We start from the raw sequence: 24,579 nt of genomic DNA, 5'->3' as shown, positions 1-24,579 counted from the left end.
ACATTTATTATGTAATTTTTTAATGAGGAAACTGTTCCTTTCTTATCTCACCTTAGCAGATTCAATGGTTCCTAACCCATTTTAGCAACTTGGTCGCTCATTCACACAACACATCTCTCGCGTAGCCTCTAAGGAAGGCCTATTAGCAGGCAAGAGGGGAAAGGGTGACTACACCCAGGCTCTGCTGTCAAGGGGTTTACAGTCTAACAGAAAACAGAGACTTCTAAGAGACCAAAAATCAAAGACAAGTGGTATGATGTAGAGGCTTGGGGCATGGGCTCCAGAGCCAAACAGACCCTGGTTCAAATCCTGCCTGGGACACGTATAGTCATGGTCCTGGGCAAACAACTCAACATCACTGTGCACAGAGGAAACATCAGTACTTATACTTTCTAGGGCTGCTGTGAGGATTACACGAGTTTGTAAGCTCTAGAACAGTGCCTGGCATACAGTTAGTGCCCCCCAAACGCAGAGACAGAACAGTGCACTGGTTAAGAACAGTGGAGTGGTTAGAACAGACTGCCCATTTCCTGATTCTGCCCCATATCAGCTGCATAACCTTGGAGACATTGACCTAAACTTTCTGACCCTTAAGATTTCCTCATCTATAAAATGGGAATAACAAATCTGCTTTCATTACAGGTTCATTTGAGAAGCAATGTGGTAATACGAATCTAAAGTATTTAGAATAACGCCTGTCATAAGGCAAGCTCTTCCTAAGTGTTAGCCATTGCCACTGCCTGTACTATGTGCCAGGAAACCCCACAGCGTATGTAACCAAAGCTATGCTGGTATAAGCCAAGGGCTGCACGAAAAGGCAAGTGTCATGAAGTTACCTTCTTGTTATCCAGTCTGGTGCATCCAGGAAGGCTGAGGGGATGACCTCTAACAACGAACAGGAGTTAGGTGACAGGAAGAAGAGGAAAGAAGGAAGGAGTAACACAGACCTGAGGATTTACAGCGGAAGGTGTCAGTGACTGGAAAGGTCTGTAAAACTAAATGAAAAGATGATGGAACGCTTCCCTTTGCTTGTAAATAATGGTGGTGGTGTTCTGCACTGTGGACAGTGGAAAGGGCTGGAATACCAGGAAACTTTTCCACACAAAGCATGCACGCCGCTTGGCTGGTGCCCACTGGCCCTACTCACAGGTCTGTCGTTATGTGGCTCTCTGCCCTTTGCAGGGCTGTCTGAGGCTTCCAGGCAATGGCCTTCCTGTTTGGACTGAAGAGGTCTTGCCTCCTGAAGCGCAGCGACAACAAAGCAGAACCCCTACTTGGTACATGTTTAGCCTTCCTGTGCGTAATCTGGGACGCAGCCTGGTGTGGCAGAAAGGACGCTGGCCTGGATGCCAGAAGACACGGACTCCCAACAGAGCCAGGACTCTAACTGGCTGGGTTAACATTAAGAAGGGACTTCACTTCTGGGAGCTTCAGTTTCCTTGTTTGATATGGGGCCAGCATCGGCTCTACACACAGGCGTTAAAGGACGCATCAAAAGAGCTAAAACATTCCGCATACCCGAAGCACTCCCTGGTTGTGACGTACTGCAGAGTGACCTCCGACAAACCAGTTATCGCCTGGGCCGGTGTTTCCTACGCTGTAAAATGTGACGTACTCTTGGCCTTACTGTGTTGTTATGATGATTAAATGTGATCATGCACATAAGGGCTTATAAAACACAGATCGGTCCAAAAAAAATGCTTACCATGTTCACGATTATTTTTCTTGCTGTTTACTATGTCCCCGCATATATTTTTAAGATGTGAACACCAGGATTTCTTTCATGAGCCTTACTTCAAATTAATTCAGCCCTGTACCCAACTATTTAATTTACGTCCAAGATATTGTGTGTGAAAGCTCTAGGACATGCCTAGACCCATCAGCACAAATGAGAACAGCTCTGATTTCTACGCAGGTCTATTAGCTTTTCTCTGTTCCATGTTTAGCTGCTCAAGCCACTACTCTCAAACCAATCAGCTTTTTCAAAACCGTGTCAGTGAGTAGAGAGGAAAACAGGAATCAACCATCCTCCGCTGAGCCCAGACTGAGCATCTCAGCACGGCAGGGATAATAAGCTATCTCTCTCCTCCACTTGATTTTTTGCTTTGTTTTGTTTTTTAAATAATACTGTGTATTCCTGAAATTGTCTATTTGGACTAGACATTGCTATGGCAATGTTTTGTTTAAAAAAAACCAAAACAAAACACGTAATCAGTCCCAAGGGCTTCCAGATGAAAAAGCAAATCAATCAGTAAAAACTCATCATGGTTCTGGAAAAAAATACTTGAAGCACATGTTCAGGAACTAATGTATCACTGGAATCCTTTTCAACTTGTGAAATTCTGAAAATGGAAAAAGGACAGTTTGAGAGAACAGTTGCAATAAGAAAAAAGTGGTGAATGGGGCACCTGGCTGGTTCAGTCAGGAGAGCACGTGACTCTTGATCTCGGGGTTGTGAATTCGAGCCCCACACAGGGTACAGAGAGTACTTAAAAATAAAATCTTAAAAAAAAAAAAAAGTGATGAAAATTAAGAAACTTGGGTTTTTTCGAAGAGTCATTCTGAAGTGCAAATCACTGATGGTTTTGTTTAAAACACACTGCAAATTTAAAGCACACGCAAAGCGTTTCCAAACACTGCTTCCCTACTTTAGTCACCCCCCTTGACCTTGCTACTGGTCTCGGCACTAGAGTTACAGCCATAAAAAGGGCTACTCCCCCCCAAAGGCCGTATTTTTTAAATGCTAAGGAAACCACTTCCAAAGGGAAAATGAAGAAAAGAGATGATCTTGAGAGACAGGAATAGGCTTACAGCCGCCGCGGCAGCCGCAGCGCAGCAGAACCCCCACAGAAGCCGCCTGAACGAACCAGGTCGCTGGGAATGACATTAGTTTGGGGAAAGTCAAGAACTGAGAGCTCGTTTCTGATGTGCCCAGGTTACAATAACCACTGGCAAACGGCCCAGATGCAATCTGCACAAAATGGAAATAACACGAAGCCCTGCAAAATGACTGAGGAATTCACTCTCATCACCAACTACAACATCACTTCCATTTTTTTTTTTTAAGATTTTATTTATTTATTCAACAGAGATAGAGACAGCCAGCGAGAGAAGGAACACAAGCAGGGGGAGTGGGAGAGGAAGAAGCAGGCTCATAGCGGAGGAGCCCGATGTGGGGCTCGATCCCATAACGCCAGGATCACGCCCCGAGCCGAAGGAAGACGCTTAACGGCTGTGCCACCCAGGCGCCCCTACTTCCATTTTTATTTCAAGGCAAAAACTGTATTAGGAGAATCTGTCACAGAAAAAAATGATGTGCAAAATAGGGAGTTTACTCTGTTGACTTCTTAGTGTAAGACCGATTTGGGAGAATGGAAAAGTATCCATTTGAACTTCATTTGGGACTGGTCAGAACATCTAGCCAGAGACAAATAAGACAAATACTCTGTTTCCAAGATCTTTTCCTCACCCAGATTCTGGAAGAAACAATGACTGCAACCCACTGTTTGAATCAGCCATTTCTTAAATTTGTATTTGATTACTCCCTGCAGATAAGGAACAACCGTGAGTCAACACCATCACTAAGCTTAACTTGGCTGCTCTTTGTATTATTTAAAACAGTAATATTTTCTTGGAGCTAGACTTCTCCCAAGTAAAATACTTAGTAGCCACAATCTTTAAAACTATGAGAAAATATTGTTGAAGAAAAGAACTCACAGTATGAAAAGTCTGAAAACCCTAGAAACAGAGTATAATTTCCAGGAGGAGGATTTATACAATTGCTTTCTGCCAGTATAAGACACTGTTCCAAAAAGTAGTACATTAATGGTAAGCTACACCAATGTAATTTACTTTCAGATTGCTTAAAGAAGTCATCTGTATGAATGATAAAGAAGATGTGATGCGCGTGCGCGCACACACACTGGAATACTATGCAGCCATCAAAAAATGAGATCTTGCCATTTACAAGGACGTGGATAGAGCTAGAGGGTATTGTGCTAAGTGAAATAAGTCAATCAGAGAAAGACAATTATCATATGATCTCACTGGTATGTGAAATTTGAGAAAAAGGCAGAGGATCACAGGGGAAGAGAGGGAAAAATGAAACAAGACAAAACCAGAGAGGGAGACAAACCATAAGAGACTCTTAATCTCAGGAAACAAACAGGGCTGCTGGAGGAGTAATGGGGTGGCTGGGTGATGGACACTGGGGAGGTATGTGTTGTGGTGAGCGCTGTGTATTGTGTAAGACTGATGAATCACAAACCTGTACCCCCAAAACAAATAGTACATTATACGTTAATAATTTAAAAAATTAATTTACTTAGAAAATCTTAGTCTACTGTGTAGTGCTGTCTGTTCTTATTCATAACAAGAAATACAGCTAATTTTTTTCTAAATTTAAAAAAAAAGTCATCTGTAAAAGACGAAGGAATGTACCATTAGCCTAAACCTACAATCAAAAGGACATAACTGTCACTGAATCAATGATTGCAAAATTAACAAATCAATTCTTAAATGTTTAGCACTTAATGGAATTAGAACTATAAATACAGAAAGTTTTAAAAATAAATTTAGGGGCACCTGGGTGGCACAGCTGTTGAGTGTCCAACTCCTGATTTCAGCTCAGGTTATAATCTCAGGGTTGTGTAATGGAGCACTTGTGACAGGCTAAGATTCTCTTCCTCTGCCCCTCCTTACCACACACCTCCCACCCTGCTCCAGCCCTGCTATGCGCACATGCTCTTTCTTAAAAATAAATAAAATAAAATAAAATAAATAAATAAATAAATAACTCAATTCTTTTACAGTTCATTTGACAAAGTGGTTTTATTGTATTTTTTGACTGAATATTTGCTAAAGATATTCTTACTGCTATGAATCCACTATAGGTATACTGTAAAAACCACTAACTCGTTTTATATTTATAGATTCCTTCCTGTTGTTGTTATTATTATTTACCTGTAAGGCAACTGAGATTGAGGGCATGTTAAGTGGCCTGCACGCGCTCTGAACCCCCCATTTTGGGCCTTCTCCTACTAGAATGAGGCCTTGTTACACTATCTATTTGTAGCTCCTGGGTTACTACCAATAGCCTAGGCTTGGGAAGCTACTGAAAGCATCTCTGTTTAGATAGATAGATAGATAGATAGATAGATAGATAGATAGATAGATAGATAGGTGTTGGGGCACCTGGCTGGCTCCATTAGTAAAGCAGGTGGTCCCTGATCTCAGGGTCATGAGTTTGAGCGCCATGGTGGGCATGGAGACTACTAAAATAATAATAATAAAATAAAAATAAAACTTAAACATGGTGTTGTGTTTGAAATGGATTGGTCTATCATACAGTGTACTTTTACCTTCAGGAGAGCAAAGTGGAAAATGAGGTATTGAGAAGGTAGGGTAAGAGAAAATCAACTATTTCTTTAAAATTTCATTCCAATGCTAAGCTGTAAAAGCTTCTTGTAATTGCCCCAATAATAATAACAAATGATTTTGGGGGATATTAAATGATTAAAATATCAGTGCCTAATACTTAAGGGCTTAAGAAAACAAACTAGGAGGAGGATTTATCTCAAAGCATTATTTAGTTTATAGAATGTTCACTTTGGCAATACCAATAAAAGGGAACATTAGAAGATTCTGGAAGGATGGTGGCATCAGTGGCAAGCACAGTTCTGGGATCTTCTCAAGTGTCTCCGTAAAAACACAGAACAAACAGGAAACAAAACAAAAACCCAGAACTAGGTGATAACCCTCAAATGCAAGTGGGAGGAGGAAAGCCAACAGCCATATGACCGGTGTATTATGGGTTTCTGTGTGGAAAAACCATGGGGCAGCAATGGGGTGCTTCACAAACCTGAGAGTACTAGGCCAATGTGAGAGAAGCAGTGGAAACTGGGAAGGGTTTTGCCCTCTCCCACAGCAGGAGAGGACAGGGACCTGAAATAGAAAGGTCTGAAGGGGCTGGAGCAATCTAGATCTCAGTTTAGGCCCCATACTGGAGAAGCGAACCAGAAAGGGCTCCTTTCTGAGACAGGACCCACAATGAGGAGAAATTTCAAGGAATGGAATCAAATCTGACAAGGATAGAAATAAGAGGGACAAAAGAATGAGAAAGGCCAAATAAAAGCAGGCCAGGAAATCCCAGAAAGCAAGTCACCACATTTCTGAACACTACCCGAAAAGGACAGAAGGGGGAGCTCTGTGCAGTTAGGTAGGCTATATGAACTGAGACACCTTCGGATCAACTAGACACTTATAAAAATAAGAAAAAAAAGCCAAGGCTCCCCAAATTACTATAAGAAACAAATAGAACAAGGCATAGAATAGTGTCCTATAGACAAGAGAAGAATGCTAAGAAGGTGTGTTCAAAAAGAAAAACAATCACTATTTCAAAACAAAATAAAACCAGAACTTGAAAAACTCAAAAGGTAGCAAAAACTTTTCAAAATTAGAAAAAGAAAAATCACTTTAGAAGTGAAGACTAACCAAGAAAGAACATATTATCAAAAGCATAATAATGCCCTCAAAGAAATAAAAGGTAAAAAGCAGAAAAAAGATTAAAGTTCTGAAGCTACTGTGACAAACACTATGTGTCAATTATACTTCAATTAAAAAAATTTTTAGGGGCACCCTGGGCGGCTCAGTCAGTTGAGCGTCTGCCTTCTGCTTAGGTAATGATCTCAGGGTCCTGGGATCGATCCTTGCGCCGGCCTCCCTGCTCAAGGGGTGTTTGCTTCTCTCTGTCACTCTCAAATAAATAAATAAAATCTTTTAAAAATTAAAAAAAAAATTTTTAATTAAAAAAATAAAATAAAATAAATGAACAAGAAAAAAGCTGGGTGAGAAACTCACCAATATTGAAGATAGGTAAAGAAGACAAAGCATGTGGATTAACAGGAGGAGTCCCTGAAGAAGAAAACCAAGGCAAGAAAACAGAACAAATACTAAGGACTATAGTTGAGAAAACATTCCTGGGAGGGAGAAAAAAGACATCTGAAACCCTATTACTGAAAGAACATACCACCAACCTAGGAATTCCAAGTCAGAATAACAAAAATATTCTAGCAAGATTAGTACATTCTAAGAAAAAAAAAAATCCTACGAACATCTAGGCGAAAAGAACATACGGTTTATAAGGGAAAGAGAACTGGATTATCTGATTTTTTTTTTTTTTGAGAGCAATACTTTATGCCAAAAGAAAATGGAATAATACATTTAGATACCTGAGGAAAAACTGTGAGCCAAGGATTTTATATTCAGAAAAACTCACCTCCAAATCGAGAAAGGTCAGAGACGAGCTACTATCTATATAGAAGAACTTAAAAAAGTACTGATCCCATGAGCCTTTTCTATTTGAATCCATTCTTTGCAATCTCTCCTCAGTGCGGGGCCTGTCCCAGAAGGGAGCACTCTCTGGTTGGGTTCTAGCATACCGGGGTCTAGAATCTACCAGGGAAGGAGCTTCAGAGGATCTAAATGACGAGAGAGAGGTGGACGTAGGACCTACAGAGAGCACTAAATATAATGACTTACAGAACTAAGGAGAGGCTGTTAAATGTAATGGCTATGTCATCTTGGAATTACAGAGTATATCATTTTTAAAGAGGGAAAACAGATAGCATAGATGAAAAAGTTGTGGCTTTTTAAAACTATTGTTAGTAATCATCAGCTGGTGGTCATAACAGTATTTTTGCTCTGAGTCTGTCCTATCTATAATATGATAAAGCACATGAGACAGACAGGGCTCTCTAATTCACCCTCTGAGCCCTTGAGAACCCAGATTCTCACTGTAGAAGAAGAGAGATAAAGATGCAACATTCAAGAGATTAGGTTAAAACTAGACAGTCCAGAATTTGAACAGGGAATATTAAGATGAAGTCATAAGGTATTTTATCCTTAAATATATATGTATATTCTTGGGGCGTCTGGGTGGCTCAGTCGTTGGGCGTCTGCCTTGGGCTCAGGGCATGATCCCGGCGTTCTGGGATCGAGCCCCACATCGGGCTCCTCTGCTGTGAGCCTGCTTCTTCCTCTCCCACTCCCCCTGCTTGTGTTCCCTCTCTCGCTGGCTGTCTATCTCTGTCAGGTAAATAAATAAAAAATCTTTAAAAATATATATATATGTATATTCTTGCCCCATTTACTGCAAAGTCTTAAAAAAATTGATCACCAAAGGGGTGGCTGGGTGGCTCAGTCAGTTAAGCATCTGCCTTCCACTCGGGTCATGATCCCGGAGTCCTAGGATCACGTACCGCATCGGGCTCCCTGCTCAGGCGGAGAGCCTGCTTCTCCCTCTCCCCCTGCCCCTCCTCCTACTTGTGCTTTCTCTTGCTCTCACTTTCTCTCTCTCTCTCTCAAATAAATAAATAAAATCTTTAAAAACAAATGATCACCATGGTAACAATGAGCATTCCTAGCATCCCGACTGATCTAGAAATTCCATTTTCCATTAAAAGAAGCCAGAGCTTGTGGGAGAAATGGCGGGTATGAAGTGTGGGCGAAGAGATGTCCACACTGAGCCTGGAACATCTTAACGTACCAAACAGCAGGGAAGCTATCAAAAACAACCAGGGTATGTCAAAAGAACTCAGGAAACCTGAAGAAGTCCCCATTAACAAAGACTGGATGACCTGAGCTTTGAGATAAGAATTGTAATGAATCAAAACCCATGAAATATGTTCAAATCCGCAAGCTCAAAATGAAATGGAAGTGGCGGGGGGTGGGGGGAGAACCTAACTGGTCACCCTCTGAGAAAGACAGAGAACCAATTCATTATCTTGAAAACTGGGTAAATGAAAGGAAAGAAACTAGCATCTATCCTACTTTCCTATATGAACAGCAACCAAGTAGTACCTAAGAGGGGGCATCATCTTACGATCTTTACCAGCTAAAAATTGAAAACAAAATAACAGAATTTAACATTTTGTGACCCCTAAGGATTTGCAGGATCTGAGTGGTAAGCATCAATAGCTGCACAAATCAAAAAAGAACAAAGACCAGACATCTTGGTATCACGGGCCTCTTGATGGAAGAACGTAACACCGGCTATAGTATTGCTGAAAGGATTGAACCTGAATCTGATCACACTTCAGGATCTAGCTAGCAATTTGAAGGGAATTCAGAGGACAGAGGAGCATGCTGAACTGCACCATTAGCATGCAATCACCAAACACCAGATAGCCGAAAGATGCAGGTCAAAGGTCAGGCTTCTTCATTGTTAAGGACAAGAAAACAATGGAGGAGGAATCTACAGATTAGGAAAAACTTAGAAGACATATCAAGTTCTTTAAGGCAGCGATACTAAGCTATAGTGTCCAGAAAGGCATCCTGGGGTGATTAAAACCATGAAGAACAGCAAGGAAGTAAGTATTCCAAGAGCGGGCGTAGTGGTTACTTTGGGAGAGAGGGAGGGGTTAGGACAGGGATGCTGCACAGGGAAGAGAGTCTGAGAAGGCTGGCAAAGTTCTATTTCCTGACCTGGGTGGTGGTTAGAGGGTATTCACGTCACCAAACTTCCTTCCCTGTTTAGCACGTTTTATAATAAAAAAGGGTTTTTTTAGATGAATCAAACCTGCTTCTTCAAGAGAAGTCAAGTTTAAGATTTTGGCATCAGTGGTCTAAATAATGTTCCTTTCCCTTAGTAAAATGTGTCTGCAGCCATGAAAATGATCAATTTAGCAAGGCGCACTAAGCGGAACAATTCCTTTTAACAGCAGCATATTTCATTATAATATGACTTGGCTGCCAAAATTATGAGATCACAGGAGGAATTATCCTCAGCCAAAAGTCCATCAGGAAAAACGGGTAAATGTTTAAATGACACAGCTCAGGAATTAATGTGTGTTTACGTAAAACAATTTTAATTAATAAAACTTTCCAAACAATGTTTCTAAGTCTGGCTCAGTCCACAGAAAATGAAGAGGGAAACAGCAGTGCGGGTGTCCAAGCTCTGCACCTGACATGCGTGAGACTGCCTACAACTGACAGAGGGAGCCCCTTCACTTATTTCTGCTCTTAGTGCATTATACTCCCCATCTGTACTTACGGTAGCTTTTCAATATATTTTGGGCTAAGACTAAGAACTGATCCAAACCAATAATTACATTTTAAGGCTAAGAAGAACATAATCAAGAATAAGAAGCTTTACATTAAAAAGTATCCCAAAGCCTGGTTTCACACATCATCTACTTTTGGAATCTAAATGAGGGAACATAAAGAACTTACTTTAAGTATCTTTCATGTTGTTTGTGTATCTGCATAAAAAGGACTTTCTTAAGAGGGTCCAATGAGAGAGAACACACATTCTGACGTCAGCCTGGAAATAAGCACTTTACTTATCGCGAAACTTAACTATTTCCCAATACCTGTTACATATCCCACTTTTTATGTATAACCGTTGGCATTTTTAATGTATTACCTTTCACTATAATATGCCATTCATGATAGCAGGTTTGTTTCTCCTGCTGGAGGAGGGAGAGGACTCGTGGATCAATGGCATTCACAGAATGCCACAGAGCAGATGTGACAACCATCAATAAGCAGGTACACACACACACCCATACAAAAGAAGAAGACAGACAACAGAGTACAACGTCTCTGATACCAGGGCTTACAAGAGGCTTATCTACAGATACGCCTTCATGTCACTCAACCAGTGTATAATCCAACGGACAATCGAAACTGCTGTGACTTCCTCTCTTTGGAAGCAGTCCGTGGAGTCTCACTGGTCTGTGTGTATGCCACACCCTGGGAGCTTACCATAACCGTGCAGTCCTCTGAGCCACTGGCAATGACCTGATCATTATGTGGGCACCAGTCTATGTCGAGCACCGGTCCTGTGTGGCCACATACTGTAGGGTAAGATTTGTCGATTCGACCAGTCTGAAAGAGAGAAACAAATTCCTGAGTAACACCAACACCACAGAGTTTGTGTGTTTTCTCAAACCCATTTTTCTTTTGTTACTTCCACCCCAAACTCTCCAGTGTCTACATACGATGACATTCACATCGGTCAGTGTCAACTAGCAGGAACTGTCAGCTTGCATTTCTAGAAATAGCTACTGCAAAGGACACTCCACCAAATTATAAGGATCCAAATTTCTAGAACCACAAAGGTATTATTTAATCAACTGCATTAACAGATACAGCAAACAAAAACACAAAATCTTTTCACCAAAATACAATCTGTAAACTATAGGTGTGTTTTTACTATTAAAAGAAACCATGGTATTATTCAAAATGTTAAATATAACTTTTAATATATTAACTAATACCCTTGAATATAACAAATAACCAGTCTGGAAATGAATGGGATTGTGAGCATGCTAAGTTAGGATAATAAAAAGAAAAGCTTTAGCTATTACGCAGGGGCTAAAGAACATACTTTATTTTAATGTCTCAGTTTCTTCACTGTCTTCAATCAACAAAGAGGCAGCCAGATTATCTAATTAACACCAGCTTGGATCTCAGCCGTTATCTGGTCCACATCTCATTAAGAATACAATTTTCAATGTTGGCTAAAGAGCCACCACAGTATGCTCACGGTATACATTTGAATCTAACAAGTCAATTTGGCTTATCAAGCCAATTTTGCATAAACCAGAACAAACGCTATTGTTAACAACAGGTATGTAAAAGCTATTCCCTTTTTGAACAGGTTAATGCCGGTCCGTGCCGAGGTCCTATATGCTCTAAAGCAGGCGTGCAACACAGAACCATTGCCAAGCAAAACTGAACCCATTGTTGTCGTCATTCTCCTGTGATGCGAGGCCTCAAAACACTGAGGCAAGGCTTTCTGGACATTTTTCAAGATCAAGAAATTCTATGATTTCTCCACTTGGACTCAACCGTGGAAATCTCCAGAGAAGCGTAAGCTACACGCAAAGACCACAGTATCCAGTCAGACAGATACGGGTTCAAGTGCAGACGCCACTGTTCCAACAGCAAACGGACCTTGGGCAAGGGACACAATCTCTCTGAGCGTCATCTCATCACCTGTGAAATGAGTGACAAGAATACTTATCTTCCAAGATTACTGTAAGGATTAGGTAAAATAAAGTTTTTTGGCAAACCATAACTTAGTATGACAATTATCTGTGTAAGATATGCGAAAAATTTAATTTCAGGTCTACCTCAGAGATATTGCAGGTTCTGGTCCATATCACCGCAATTAAAGTCAATCAAATGAAGTTTTTGACTTCCCAGTGCACATAAAAGTCACAGTTACACCGTACTGTAATCTATGAAGCATGCGACAGCATTCTGTCTAAAAAAGTACAATGTATAGACCTTAATTAAAAAGTACTTTCTTGCTAAAGAATGCTAACCATCATCAAGCCGTAACAAATATAATAGTTACGGAATAGTTTGAAGTATTCCAAGAATAAACAAAATGTGACAAAGAGACGTGAAGTGAGCAAATGCTGTTGGGAGAATGGCATCGACAGACTTGCTCCACAGAGGATTGCCACAGACCTTCAGTTTGTAAAAAAAAAAAAAAAAAAAAAAAAAAAAAAAAAGTATATGGGAAGTGCGGTAAATGAGGTAAGCCTGTATAATGCCTGGAATATAGTAATTACTTAATAAAAAACTACAGTCACTTATTATTAGTTCTATATATAAGTATATATTAGTATAATATATTAATTTACTCCATCAATAAGAACTACAAATATGTGTCCTTTATGAATTTTTAGGGGCCAGACACTGTGCTGAGTACTGGAGATACAAAAGTGAACAGGGCAGCTCCGGCCTGGCTGAATGTGGAGTCCAATTAAACCACGAATTCCAGTGCAGCGTGAGACATGCTCCAACCAGGAAAGGCACGGGTGGCAGGGACACAGAGGGGGACATTCAACCAGGCCTGTGGGGTCACAGTCTTTGGGAAGGTTTTCTGCTGAGAAAGAAGAACTCTAAACTGAGGTGTGGAGATGGCCCTGTCCATAGACCTAAAGCCTGGGTTTTTCACATACTCATTTCCCCTTGCAAATCTGATTCAACCCTGATAAATTCCAAAAAAGGAATCCTAGAAGAAAATGCCAACTAACACATTATATAGAATGTGGGTGTTTGTTATAAGGAGGGGCCATATGGGTCATTCACAGGCAGCAAAGCACAAGTGGCTGGGAACCAGACTGCCTGGGGCTGGCGTCGTGGCTCTGTCCTTTTCCAGCTCTGAGGCCCTAGCCAAATGACTTCATCTTCCAACCTCATTTCCTCATCTGTAAAACAAGAATGTTACAACTCCTTCTATAAGAGCTGATCAGAGGATTAACTGGAAACAATCAAAGTAAAGGACTTGGTACTTTCCCAGCACCTGAAGGGCTCAATAAACGTTACCCCAAATTGAACAACTGCTGGAATCCACTCTATCACATCCCTGATCATGTCTTTCCTTAAAGAAGGAACTGCTACTAAACTGCTTCTAAACACCTTAGCCACAGAAACCATGTGAGTAACCCAGCCCTGAAGCTACTACCTGCCACCCCGTAATACTCTACTGCTCAAGCAGGTGGTAATGGAACTCACAGGTGTCCATTTTATACATTATGATATACAGAATACAAAATGATAAGATGAACATTATATTAAATCCACCAGCTAAAAGACAGCGTGTCTCTGATTAGATTAAAACCAGCTACATGTTTAAAAAATAATAAAGCAACTAAATTAAAAGCTAAAAAGGCCACTAAAGAAGGGGAAGGGTGTAAAAATATGTACCAGCCAGCTACACTAGAACAAACAAACTTTAAGGTGCAATACATTATTAAAGACACATTATTAAAGATTAATGTCACTACCTAACATTTAAACAATTCACTGGGACGCTACAGGCACTATGAACTTTAACACATCTCACTACATAGATTATAGCAAAGAGAAAATGACAAAGCCATAATCTTAGAAGATGTTAACAAAGACTTACTCTCAAGCAAACAGACAAAAATTAGCATGAATGTAGAAGACTCTAGCAAGTAACAAGCTTGATCGAATGGATGTATCCAGCCTTGGAGCCAATATTTTTAAATAAACATTTTTTTCAAGCACACATTAAACATTACCTTTTTAAAACAACCAATTAGGATACCACAAAGCAAATCTCACACAAAATACCAAGGAATCAATATCCTGTAGCCCATTTTCGGAGTACAATGCAATTCAATTAAAAATTAATAGAAAAATACATACACCCTAAATCCCCAAGGCATCTGAAACATTTTTAAATTTACTAAATTCTTCACACAAAAAATTATAATGGCCAATAGAGAAAGGTTAAAACTGATCAATAAACCCATGACATTTCACAATTTGTGGGACAGAGCTAAACCAGATCTCCTTAATGGAAAATCAGTAGCCTTAAATGTATATATACAGAAAGTATGAAAATTAAGGAGCTAAGTATGTATTGAGAAGTTAGAACATACACAGAACACACACAAAGAATGTAAAATTATGAGAAGAAATTAACAAGAAATAAATAATAAGCCAAACTGACACAGTAGGATAGATTAGGAAAAGAGAGAAAGGACAAATACCAGGAATTTAAAAGGGACATAACTTAAAAATATGGTGTAAATTTACATGACATGAAAATAATAGGAATAACATCTGGTAATAAATTTGAAAACATGAGATGGATTAGGCAATCTCCTAGAAAAAAAAATATCATATCAAAACTTTTTCAATAAATAAAAAACCTGAATAGACCCATAACCATAAAAGAACCAGCAACAAAAGTCCACCTATTACCCACCTCCCCATCAATCACGTAATACCAAAAGCCACTAGGCCCAGACTGTTTTACTGGAGAGCTTTACCAAACACTCAAGGAAGAGATCATCTCAGACAAAACTTCCCAGAGAACAGAAAAGAGGAGTACCACTGAACTCATTACATAAAGAATGTACCACCCTGACACAAAGGACAATATAAGAAAGAGAAATTGAAGCCTATAGGACAAATATTGATGCAAACTCCCCTCAAAAACAACAACTAAACCAAACCTGGCAGTGTGTGTTGTTCTCAAAAAACAGCAGAGTGGAAAGACAAGTTGCAGACAGAGAAAATATATATCCAACATCCGTACTGGACAAAGTCAATGAACAACCTAACAGAATAATGGCAAATGGTATGAGCTCAGAATCCCCAGGGAAGGAAACCTGAACAGCCTATAGATGTAAGAAAAGATATTGCTCTCAGTGGTAATCAGAGAACTACATATTAAAATGATAAGGTAACATTTTACACCTATTAAAACTGGCAACAATTTAGAACTCTAAATACAATGTTGCCAAGGTTGTCAGGAAAGAGGAACTCAAAGACACCTGTCACAGGAGATTCTCCTGCTATAATACTTTTTGAGAGCAATCTGCAAACAGGTGGAGGTGAAGATGCCCAGCCCTGACCAGTGCCACCACTGGGTGGTCTGTAGGAGAGAGAGGTTCCCATATTTTACACAGGAAGGATATTAACTGCAGCATCGTTGGGAATAGCGAAAAAAGCAGAAGCAATTTAACTGTCCTTGGTATGGAAATAAATATCACTTATGTAAAAGTATAACACATATAAAATAATAACCTATATATAGATAGATACACATGTAATAAAGGTACACATCCCAACTTTGAGGAAATGGTTACCTCTGGTGAAGGAGAAGAGGCGGAAAGAGGAATGGTATTTTAGCTACATCTGTTATGCTTTATTGTTTTTCAAAAACAGGAGGTATGAAACAAACAAGGCAAAATATTAACATCTGTTTAATCTTGTGGGTAAGTACATAAGTGTCCTATTATTTTGTTTCCTATTTTTAAAAAAATAATTAAAATACAATAAAGTTGAGAAACACACCAATGTATTGTTATCCCCCCCCCCACCAATGTACTGTTAACTAACTTTACATCAAAACTTCACTCCCAAGGAAAAAATGTTTTTCTATCTGAACTGTTTTATCTCAGGGTCTTTGCATCTTTACACTCTCCCCAGCAAACCACGTCTCGCATCTCTGATGGCAGAGTATAGTCACTAAGCTCTGAACTTCCAAGGACACAAAATAATTTTTTCCAATCTGGGTTAAGAAGAGCTTTTGCTCAGATATACAACAATTTTGAAGGCAATCTGGAAGTACTAATACAAGTTCTTCTTAATTCTGAGAAGCTTACTAAATGGCTTTCTTTTTAAGGTGAAAATTATACGATCCTGGCTTAAAGATACTGGCCAGTGTTGTTCAGTCAAGTCAGACATTTAAGAACAGTAGTAAGCCTAGCTGCCATTCTCAGCTTAGTGCTGACAACGCCATAGCATCAAAGTACTAAAGAGCCTAACATTTTCATAGGAACTTGAATGTCATTTAAAGAGCAACTGCCGGGGTGCCTGGGTGGCTCAGCCGTTAAGGGTCTGCCTTCGGCTCAGGTCATGATCCCAGGCTCCTGGGACAGAGCCCTGCATGGGGCTCCCTGCTTGGCGGGAAGTCTGCTTCTCCCTCTCCCACTCCCCTTGCTTGTGTTCCCTCCATCGCTCTGTCAAATAAATAAAATCTTAAAAAAATAATAATAATAAAGGGCAACTGCCACCAATTGCCCTCCTTCCTATCAAAACCAAGTATAATAAAAATAGCTAACACTTGGGGTGGCCTAGGTGGCACAGTTGGTTAAGCATCCAACTCTTGGTTTAGGCTCAGGTCAGTGTGGTGAGATCAAGCCCCGAGTCAGGCTCGGTGCTCAGTGTGGAATCTGCTTGTCCCTCTCCCTTGGCTCCAAGATCCCCCCTGCTGCTTGCGTGCTCTCTCTCTCCCTAAAATAAACAAGCAAACAAATTTTTTACAAAAGTAGCTAACACTTTCAGAATGCTTGTATTCATGCCAGGAACTGTATGAAGACCTTTAGATCTTCATTCTCACAAAGTTGCTTTATGATATAGCAACTGTATTATCCCATCTTCTAAATAAAGAAATGGAGTGAAGAAGCAGAGATCTAAAACATCACTGACCACCCAGCCTTACTAGATTTCCGTAGAGAAAGAAAATTCCCACTAGGCCACGGGTTGTGAAAAAGGCATGAAAGTAATGTTAAAATTATTGGCAGCTGGTCATCAGAAACAGAGTTAATAAAAAATGATATCCTGCCAACAGCTGTTTCCTCTGGTTTTAACATTACCACAGATCCTTACAATAAATAAAACTTTGGAAAATAGCATCATATTGCAGCAGAACAAAAAGGGAATTGACTAAATGTCTGATCGTGATAAAGGAACAAAAAAGGGAAGAAGTACGAGAAGAACTAGCATTTTAAATGTGCACTGACTGTTTTACGTACAGGACGCTCACCACACACAATCCTGGATCAGCTATCTCGATTTCAAGGGCTTATACCCCTGAATATCTTCTTACCCATAACAAAATCAATCAAAAGAAAAGCACAACATATTTTACCCAATGAGTATATGTTATTCAAAGGGCAAAGCTGGGCAATTATGAACTGCTGAGAGCACGAGTACATGAAAAGTGGAGGAAACCATACAATACTGGCCTTATATGGCAAAGATGTGGACGCATCATTTCCGAGAAACATTTTGCACGAGGATCTAATGAAAACGCATTTCTCGTTCATACCCATGACACAGCCTCATTCATCATGCAGTGAACAGACCGAGGAATCCATGTCTAATTGCTGGCTTGTGAAGGACCACTCAGAAGAGACATCCAGTGCCAGTCATGGGGAAACACAGCTCACCTGCACCTCTAAGCAGCAAATGTCAGTGAATGCTGAGGCTGGAAAAAAGTTACAAGAATTTAATGGCAGCCTTTTTTTTTTTTTAACTAAATGGTAATTTATTTTAAGTACTATCAATCAGTTTTCCAAGGCTCACATATAGAGTAATTTCATTCACTAACTCCTCAGGTCACTGTCTCATTAAGGATGTGTCACACCTCAGCTCCATCATCTAGAACATCACTCCTTTTCTAGCATGGAATTGAAAGTTTAGCTGAGAACAGTCTGCCACCATTTAGACTCCCTGCCTTAAGTAATGTTTAAAAATTTATCAATTACTAACTAGTCTCAGCCACTTGTCACAAGAGAGCTCTTATTGTACCTCTCTAGCTAAAACTCCAAGTGGTGGGAATTGCCAGCAAGTCAACACAAGTGGCAACATGACCAAGGTTACCAACGGCACTGGCCCCGTGCCTAGCTCATAAACTTGTGGCATATTAGTGAAATAGGTCAGGGCACTGGCTTATGGACTGTCATTATCTAAAAGATCCAGTGGCCTGCCCAGGGCCAAGCAACATGAGCCCCAGGGAAAATTCAGCCTCCAGAGTGTGTGTACTTGCTGGCATAGGGGAGAGGTGTGACAGCACAATTTCCATGTGGCTGGCCCGAGCTGAGGCTGATGGCTTTGACATGCTCCAGCCTGTAACCCTCATGGTGGCAGAAAACCACCTAGACACTAGCACTACCATTTACTTTGGGTTTGGGGAGAGTTCTCAAAAATTTCAAAGCAGCCACAAAACTCAACAGAGCTCCTGGAAACTGAGGCTTCAACTAAACCCAGAGTTAGGCAATGATTTCCTCCAACAGGCATTTTTGGGTAGGGGAAAGTAAAAATCAAATTTTAAGCACCGGTAAATACATTACGTCACTGCTCTAAGAAGGAATGTTTGTGATTTTAAATAACCTTGCAAACGCATTGCTCCTGAGGCATACAAAGTTCAGTGTAACTCTTATGACATTTCTGGTTGTTAAAGACACTTCCCATCAATTTCGATGGGAAACCATAACTTCTCCCACTTAGAACTCACAGTGTGTCTTATTTATTTCTCACACCTCATGTCAAAAAGGAATCCACACTTAGGAAGTGCACTCGTCCTACATGCCAAGGGCAGTACTGTGCAATCAAAAACTCTAAATATACACGAACAAAAGTGTACAGGAGTCTGTCTCTATAAAGGAGCTCCACTCTGCGATGTGTTTTTAAAGGAGCTGATGGAATATCAGAGGAATCCGCACTCATTTTCACCCTCCTGAACTCTCAAAATTCAACACTGGGAAGCTTGCCCATATGACCCTCTGCATATATAAAAGATCATTCAGAATGACTGTTTATTAATGTAACAACTCCTAACATGATAACTGTTTCCGATCCACACATTAGTTTGCTCAATATTAGGCTGAAGATACTACCAAACTGGAGCCACGGGAGCTCCTAGTGGGTACTTCAAAATGTACCATTTTGTTAAAGCCACACAGCATTTTTCCCAGCAGGCTCACTCTTTCTCACAATAACATAGGTTTCCAAAAAGTTAATAAACTTCCATGGTGTTAAAGTGACACGTGTTAATTTTATCAGCCAAATCAAGGACTCCCCTTTAAGATGCCCCACGTATCCCTCATACGACGTCTTTCTAGCTGACATCCCGGAGTTCAGGCATGCAGATCCACACTGTTCCAGGGTGCCGGCTTCTGACAGCAGTCCACACCGTCCCCCTCCTCTAGTCCTGCATGGCAGCTCCCAGAGCCTTTCCAAATTCTGACCTGCAGTCATCTGATCCAGCTGCTTTATATTCTGTGCCTATTATCCAGACTGACTCCAGCACCCCCGGATATAAATGCCTAAGAAGCCCCTCCCTATCCTGACTCAAGGAACAAGAGAGGGGTGCCTGGGTGGCACAGCGGTTAAGCGTCTGCCTTCGGCTCAGGGCGTGATCCCGGCGATCTGGGATCGAGCCCCACGTCAGGCTCCTCTGCTATGAGCCTGCTTCTTCCTCTCCCACTCCCCCTGCTTGTGTTCCCTCTCTCGCTGGCTGTCTCTATCTCTGTCAAATAAATAAATAAATAAATCTTTAAAAAAAAAAAAAAAAAGGAACAAGAGACAAAGATTTTCCAAACTGTCCATCCCTACTTTATATTTATATATTTTAGGAAAAACTGCTGATCAAAATCACTTTATATGCCCAAAGTTCAATAACATAATCATTCTGTTCATGCTTTAAAAGAACTTTTGTAAGGCACTGATAATGACTCCTTACTGGCCTCGGAGTAATACACTGAGAATTCTTGAACTCTCAGCAAGGAGAATGGTAAGTCAAACATGTGCTCGGAAGCAAAGGAAAAGTTTTGAGCCCAGGCATAAGGGCTCCATTCACACTGTGCAGAGTTCAAAGGAATCCAAAAAGGATGTCTATTGAAGTTTTTTTCAACTTCCTTTTTCTTGTATCAGTATTATTTATGTGGATACATGTTCTGTTGAAATCTCTTCGGGCCCTATTGCTCCACATGAAGACACTACAGTGTCTGTGATCATGGGACAGGGCAGAGTGGCACAGGGAACATGACAAGGACTTCTGCAGCAGACTGGAAAGACTGAGGCACAAAATATACATCTTGTCGACAAGCTGGCCACCGAGAGTGACAGCTCCTGACCCGGGACAAATACATTCTGAGGAGGTTTTACTTTAAGGGAACCGAAAACACCAACCTTGAGGGTAAGCGGAGGTGTCCTGGAATCAAGCACACAGGTTGGGTTACCCAGTCCTGTAAAGTAAGGGAGCTCCTAGAGCTGCCAGAGAGAGGCAGGGCGGCTCTGTAGAGAGCTCAGCTGCCTGTGAGCAAAGAACAACAGGCTTATGGGCATAAGAAAACATGCCAAGCAAATTATTTGGCATCATGGGTCCTCTTTAAAACCTGGGCTAATACTGCATAGACCATTTTAAAGTTCATTAGAGATATGAGGGAAGTTACCGTAAAACTATGGATTTCATGATCAGAAAGCAAAACAGTGGAAGTTAACGTTTCCTTGCTCAACCACGCCTAAATATGCAATAGTTCAAGGAGACACTGTATTTCCTAACTTAACAATTTATAAAGTGAAAACCTCATCACTACAGACAAGTAATTCCATACACTTCTGGTCTGAGAATAAACAAAAGCTAGGAATCCAAGATGAGGTAGAACCTAGTCAAAATAAAATTCGGCTCGAAAGAAAAAGCTGAAAAGCAAAATAACTACGGATGTAAGTGCAAATATAGGAAACCAAAACAAATAATTCAATTTCAAATCAGAGAGTAATCAGTTGCCTAACTCCCTGTACTCAGCGAATGACACTGGGGATTTCTCCCCTAGGACCTTCTGTGATGACGACGAACTCCAGAGCTACCCCTTTCAGTCCAAGCTCTGCAGTGGCTTACACACAAGCTTCAGAATAAAAACCACCCGCCCTGAAGTAGAGATGAAAACCAGAAAAATACTGTAATTTTTTTTAAAGGTAAATGTCTTGGGCTCCACGGCAGAGGCAGTTCCCACCTTGCAGCAGTTGTAAACAAGCGGGAGTATGGGAGTACAGACCCACTTCAGTAGACTGTAGCATTTACTCATGACTTACAGCTCAGCCAGAAAAGAAACTCTAGTCACTGGTCCTCTAAGAAAGCTAACATGTGCTCCATCACTCACCCTCCCAGCTCAGCCTCCCCTGGACTCAACTCAGGTCCCACCCTAACAAGTACAGATATTCAACTTGGCTGCAGAAAATTTGCTACATATGGTTATAAAGGAGGCTTCTGGACAAATCAGGACTGTAGATATTTGTCCATTAAACCTTGGGTCTATTTCAGAGTAATGTGTGTTCGGAAACCTTTTCTTCGCTGCTTTCCCAGACTTAGGTTATGATGTTTACACAGTGAGGGCTTTCGCTAGCAGCACTTGCCTGTGTGCTTAGCACAGACTCACGCTCCAGAAAACCAGCAAAGAGTTAAACGTTCTTTGCACTTGACTCAGTGGCTTCCCTTCACCACACACTCCCAGATCCCACCATTCTCCGAGCCACCAAGCAGCCAATCAAAGCAAAGGAAGGAAATTATCCTGGCCAGCTGACAGCCCCAGAGCTCTGATGGCCATATATGGTAAAAACCACTGTCAGAGCCCTGTCAGGCCTACAAGCCGGCTGCTGTGGACATATCAGTGAACTGCAGCAGCAGGAGAAGCCAGCCAAGGAAATGTACAAAGGACAGGCGGCCTGCTCATCTCCAGGGGAGGAGGATGGGGAGGGGAGGGTGGAAGCCGTCATCTGCCAGGGCACACTCTGACTCACAGCCACTCACTGTAATCAAAAATAGCCCCAGGGTACATTGTGAGGTTCCTTCTGCCAGGACTTTGTGCTCCATTGTTAACTGGGGGTGAGCAGGGTATGCCCCCTAAAAGCCCCCATAGCAGGACTGTGGAAAACAGTCACTGGGAGAAAATGAAAGGGCCCTTCTGTGGCACTTCATGTGGTAATGAGGCCGTGCAGTGCTCCTGCGGCTGGCAGCTCGTGACATAATTTGGAAGTCATTGTTCTGCACCTGGTGCCGTCCCCCTGCATCCTCCACCCCCACCCCCGCCTTGCAGCCTTTCACCGCCCATACAATTGACAGTTTAAGGTGCTCAGCGCATCAGACAGCCTCTATTTCAGGAGGCAGTGAATGGGCATCCCGTGACACATCAGGACACTGGCAATGAATAAAATTCCCTGCCCGTAACACCAAAGCGACCATGTGCCAAACGCCCACATCTGTACAAAGGGCTACTGGCACCGCTCCCCTTGTCCAAGCTGGAGCACTGCTATTTGTGGGAATGAAAACTGCCTGTCAGCAGTGTACAGTAAGGGGGAGATGCAGCCAATGCAAATCCAGCAGGTGCTGGCAGGGACGGGGGGTCACAGAGAAAAGCGCCATCGGGAGACTGCCACTCCTTTTGAACTAGCCCATGAAAGACGGCACTTATCAGCACGGTGCCTGGCGCTTAAAGGAAGCCCTCCATAATGTGAAGTGCTGCGATTTCATCTCTGTGGCTGTCTCCTCGAGGCAGGGTATAGACCCAGTACTTTCCAAACCTAAAGACAATTCTCCCAGCTGACAGAACCAAAGCCCTGACAAGCTAGTGTTTTTGTTATTAAGCCTTCTAATGCCAGAGAAAGAAAGAATGCAAAGGATTAAGTATCAATTAGACCCACAGTTTCTATACACCCCCCACCAAAAAAATCTTTCACTCAGTAGGGGGAGAAATGTTATTCAAAAATATACATGTACAAATCAAATAAAGACTCAGAGGTCCAGGTTCTCATCCATGAAAGACCCCATACAGCTCTGGGTAATCACTCAGTCTGAGCTTCAATTCCCGCACCTGCAGAAACAACTAGAACAGCAACCCCACCCATGCAACAGCTAAGACCATTTATGAAGGGGACCCTCCAAGCACATTCTGAGGTCATTTTGGAGTCGTATTTTTATGAAGATGACATGAAGGCATTGCCTTTTCCCCTGAAGAAGACGTAGGAAAAATGCTATGTGGATCCAGTTACGACAATAATCCTAAAATAGAGAACAGTGCTGCTTATTTTCTGGTTCTTCTCCATATAATGATCAAGGAAAACACTAATTTTGCACCATTTACACTGGAAGTGATGGGACCAAAAGGACAAAGGAAATGGTTTTTCTACCAAAAAGCTATCCTTTACCTCCTCTTAATCTCTCCAATCAAACATCCAATTTCACCAGTCTCACTGAACGCCCACCTCCACACCCAGAGATCCTGGAATATGAGAGGGGAATGGGGCTCCCACTTCGTTCTCTGTCCTGCTGGGAATTGAGCACCTCTTCAAACTCATCAGCTTAGCGAATTGGCTGGGCTCCTCTTCTGTTTCATCCCTAGCTCCTACACACAGGAGAAACCCGAATTCCAACAGGACCTTTTCTATGATGTCTTCCTTGACTTATGAGCCTCAGTTGGAACTCATCTCTCATTAAGGTGTCTGAGAACTTTATATACACACAAACTTTCCCATCAGAGAGATCGAGGTCAACTGTTACCAAAGCTTTTTAAGAGCAAGAACCCAACACAGGTCCTGGCACAGAGTACTCAAATGTCTAAGGAATGAGTATGTGAATGAATGAATATGACTTTTTTATTTTTTTTTTAAAGATTTTATTTATTTATTTGACAGAGATAGAGACAGCCAGCGAGAGAGGGAACACAAGCAGGGGGAGTGGGAGAGGAAGAAGCAGGCTCATGGCGGAGGAGCCTGATGTGGGACTCGATCCCAGAACGCTGGGATCACGCCCTGAGCTGAAGGCAGACGCTTTAACCGCTGTGCCACCCAGGCGCCCCTGAATATGACTTTTTTAAAGTACTGTTTTAGACTTCACTAAAGCTTAAAGAACAATTAGCTCTTTATATATGCTCTGATAATATTAGTGATAATATTTTTTAAAAATAACCTTTACATGTAATAAATTCATTGCAAACATTTTGAAAAAAGTACAGGTAATTATAAAGTAGAAAATAAAAATCACCTTCAATCCCACCATCAATGTTAACATTCCAGACTTTTCCCCAAAAACCAATAACATAATTTGAAATTATACATAGGACAGTGGCTATGACCTCACAACACATTTTTTAGGTTCTATGAGAGTATCACGGAACAAAGGATCACCAAATTTTGCCACGTAACTTCCTCTTGCTACTGCACAGAACCCCTCAATTATCCATTTAAGATTTATTTAAGAATATTACCTGTGTAGACAGTTTAAGAGATATGTGGAAAGAG

General features: G+C 41.3%; 1 protein-coding gene across 2 annotated transcripts in view; it reads right to left on the bottom strand.

The window, feature by feature from the left end:
- Positions 1–24,579, bottom strand: part of CORO1C (coronin 1C) — a 72,804-nt gene that overhangs the window by 15,370 nt on the left and 32,855 nt on the right. For both annotated transcript variants that reach the window (XM_040619820.1, XM_008707638.2), the window contains exon 3: positions 10,765–10,887. In XM_040619820.1, coding sequence (XP_040475754.1) covers positions 10,765–10,887 — 123 coding nt within the window. The remainder of the gene's footprint in view (positions 1–10,764; positions 10,888–24,579) is intronic.

This window comes from Ursus maritimus, unplaced genomic scaffold (assembly GCF_017311325.1).
Source record: "Ursus maritimus isolate PB19 unplaced genomic scaffold, ASM1731132v1 scaffold_33, whole genome shotgun sequence".
NCBI lineage: Eukaryota > Metazoa > Chordata > Mammalia > Carnivora > Ursidae > Ursus > Ursus maritimus.
The sequence above is the reverse complement of the archived record's forward strand: the minus strand, read 5'-3'. Positions and strand labels throughout refer to the sequence as shown.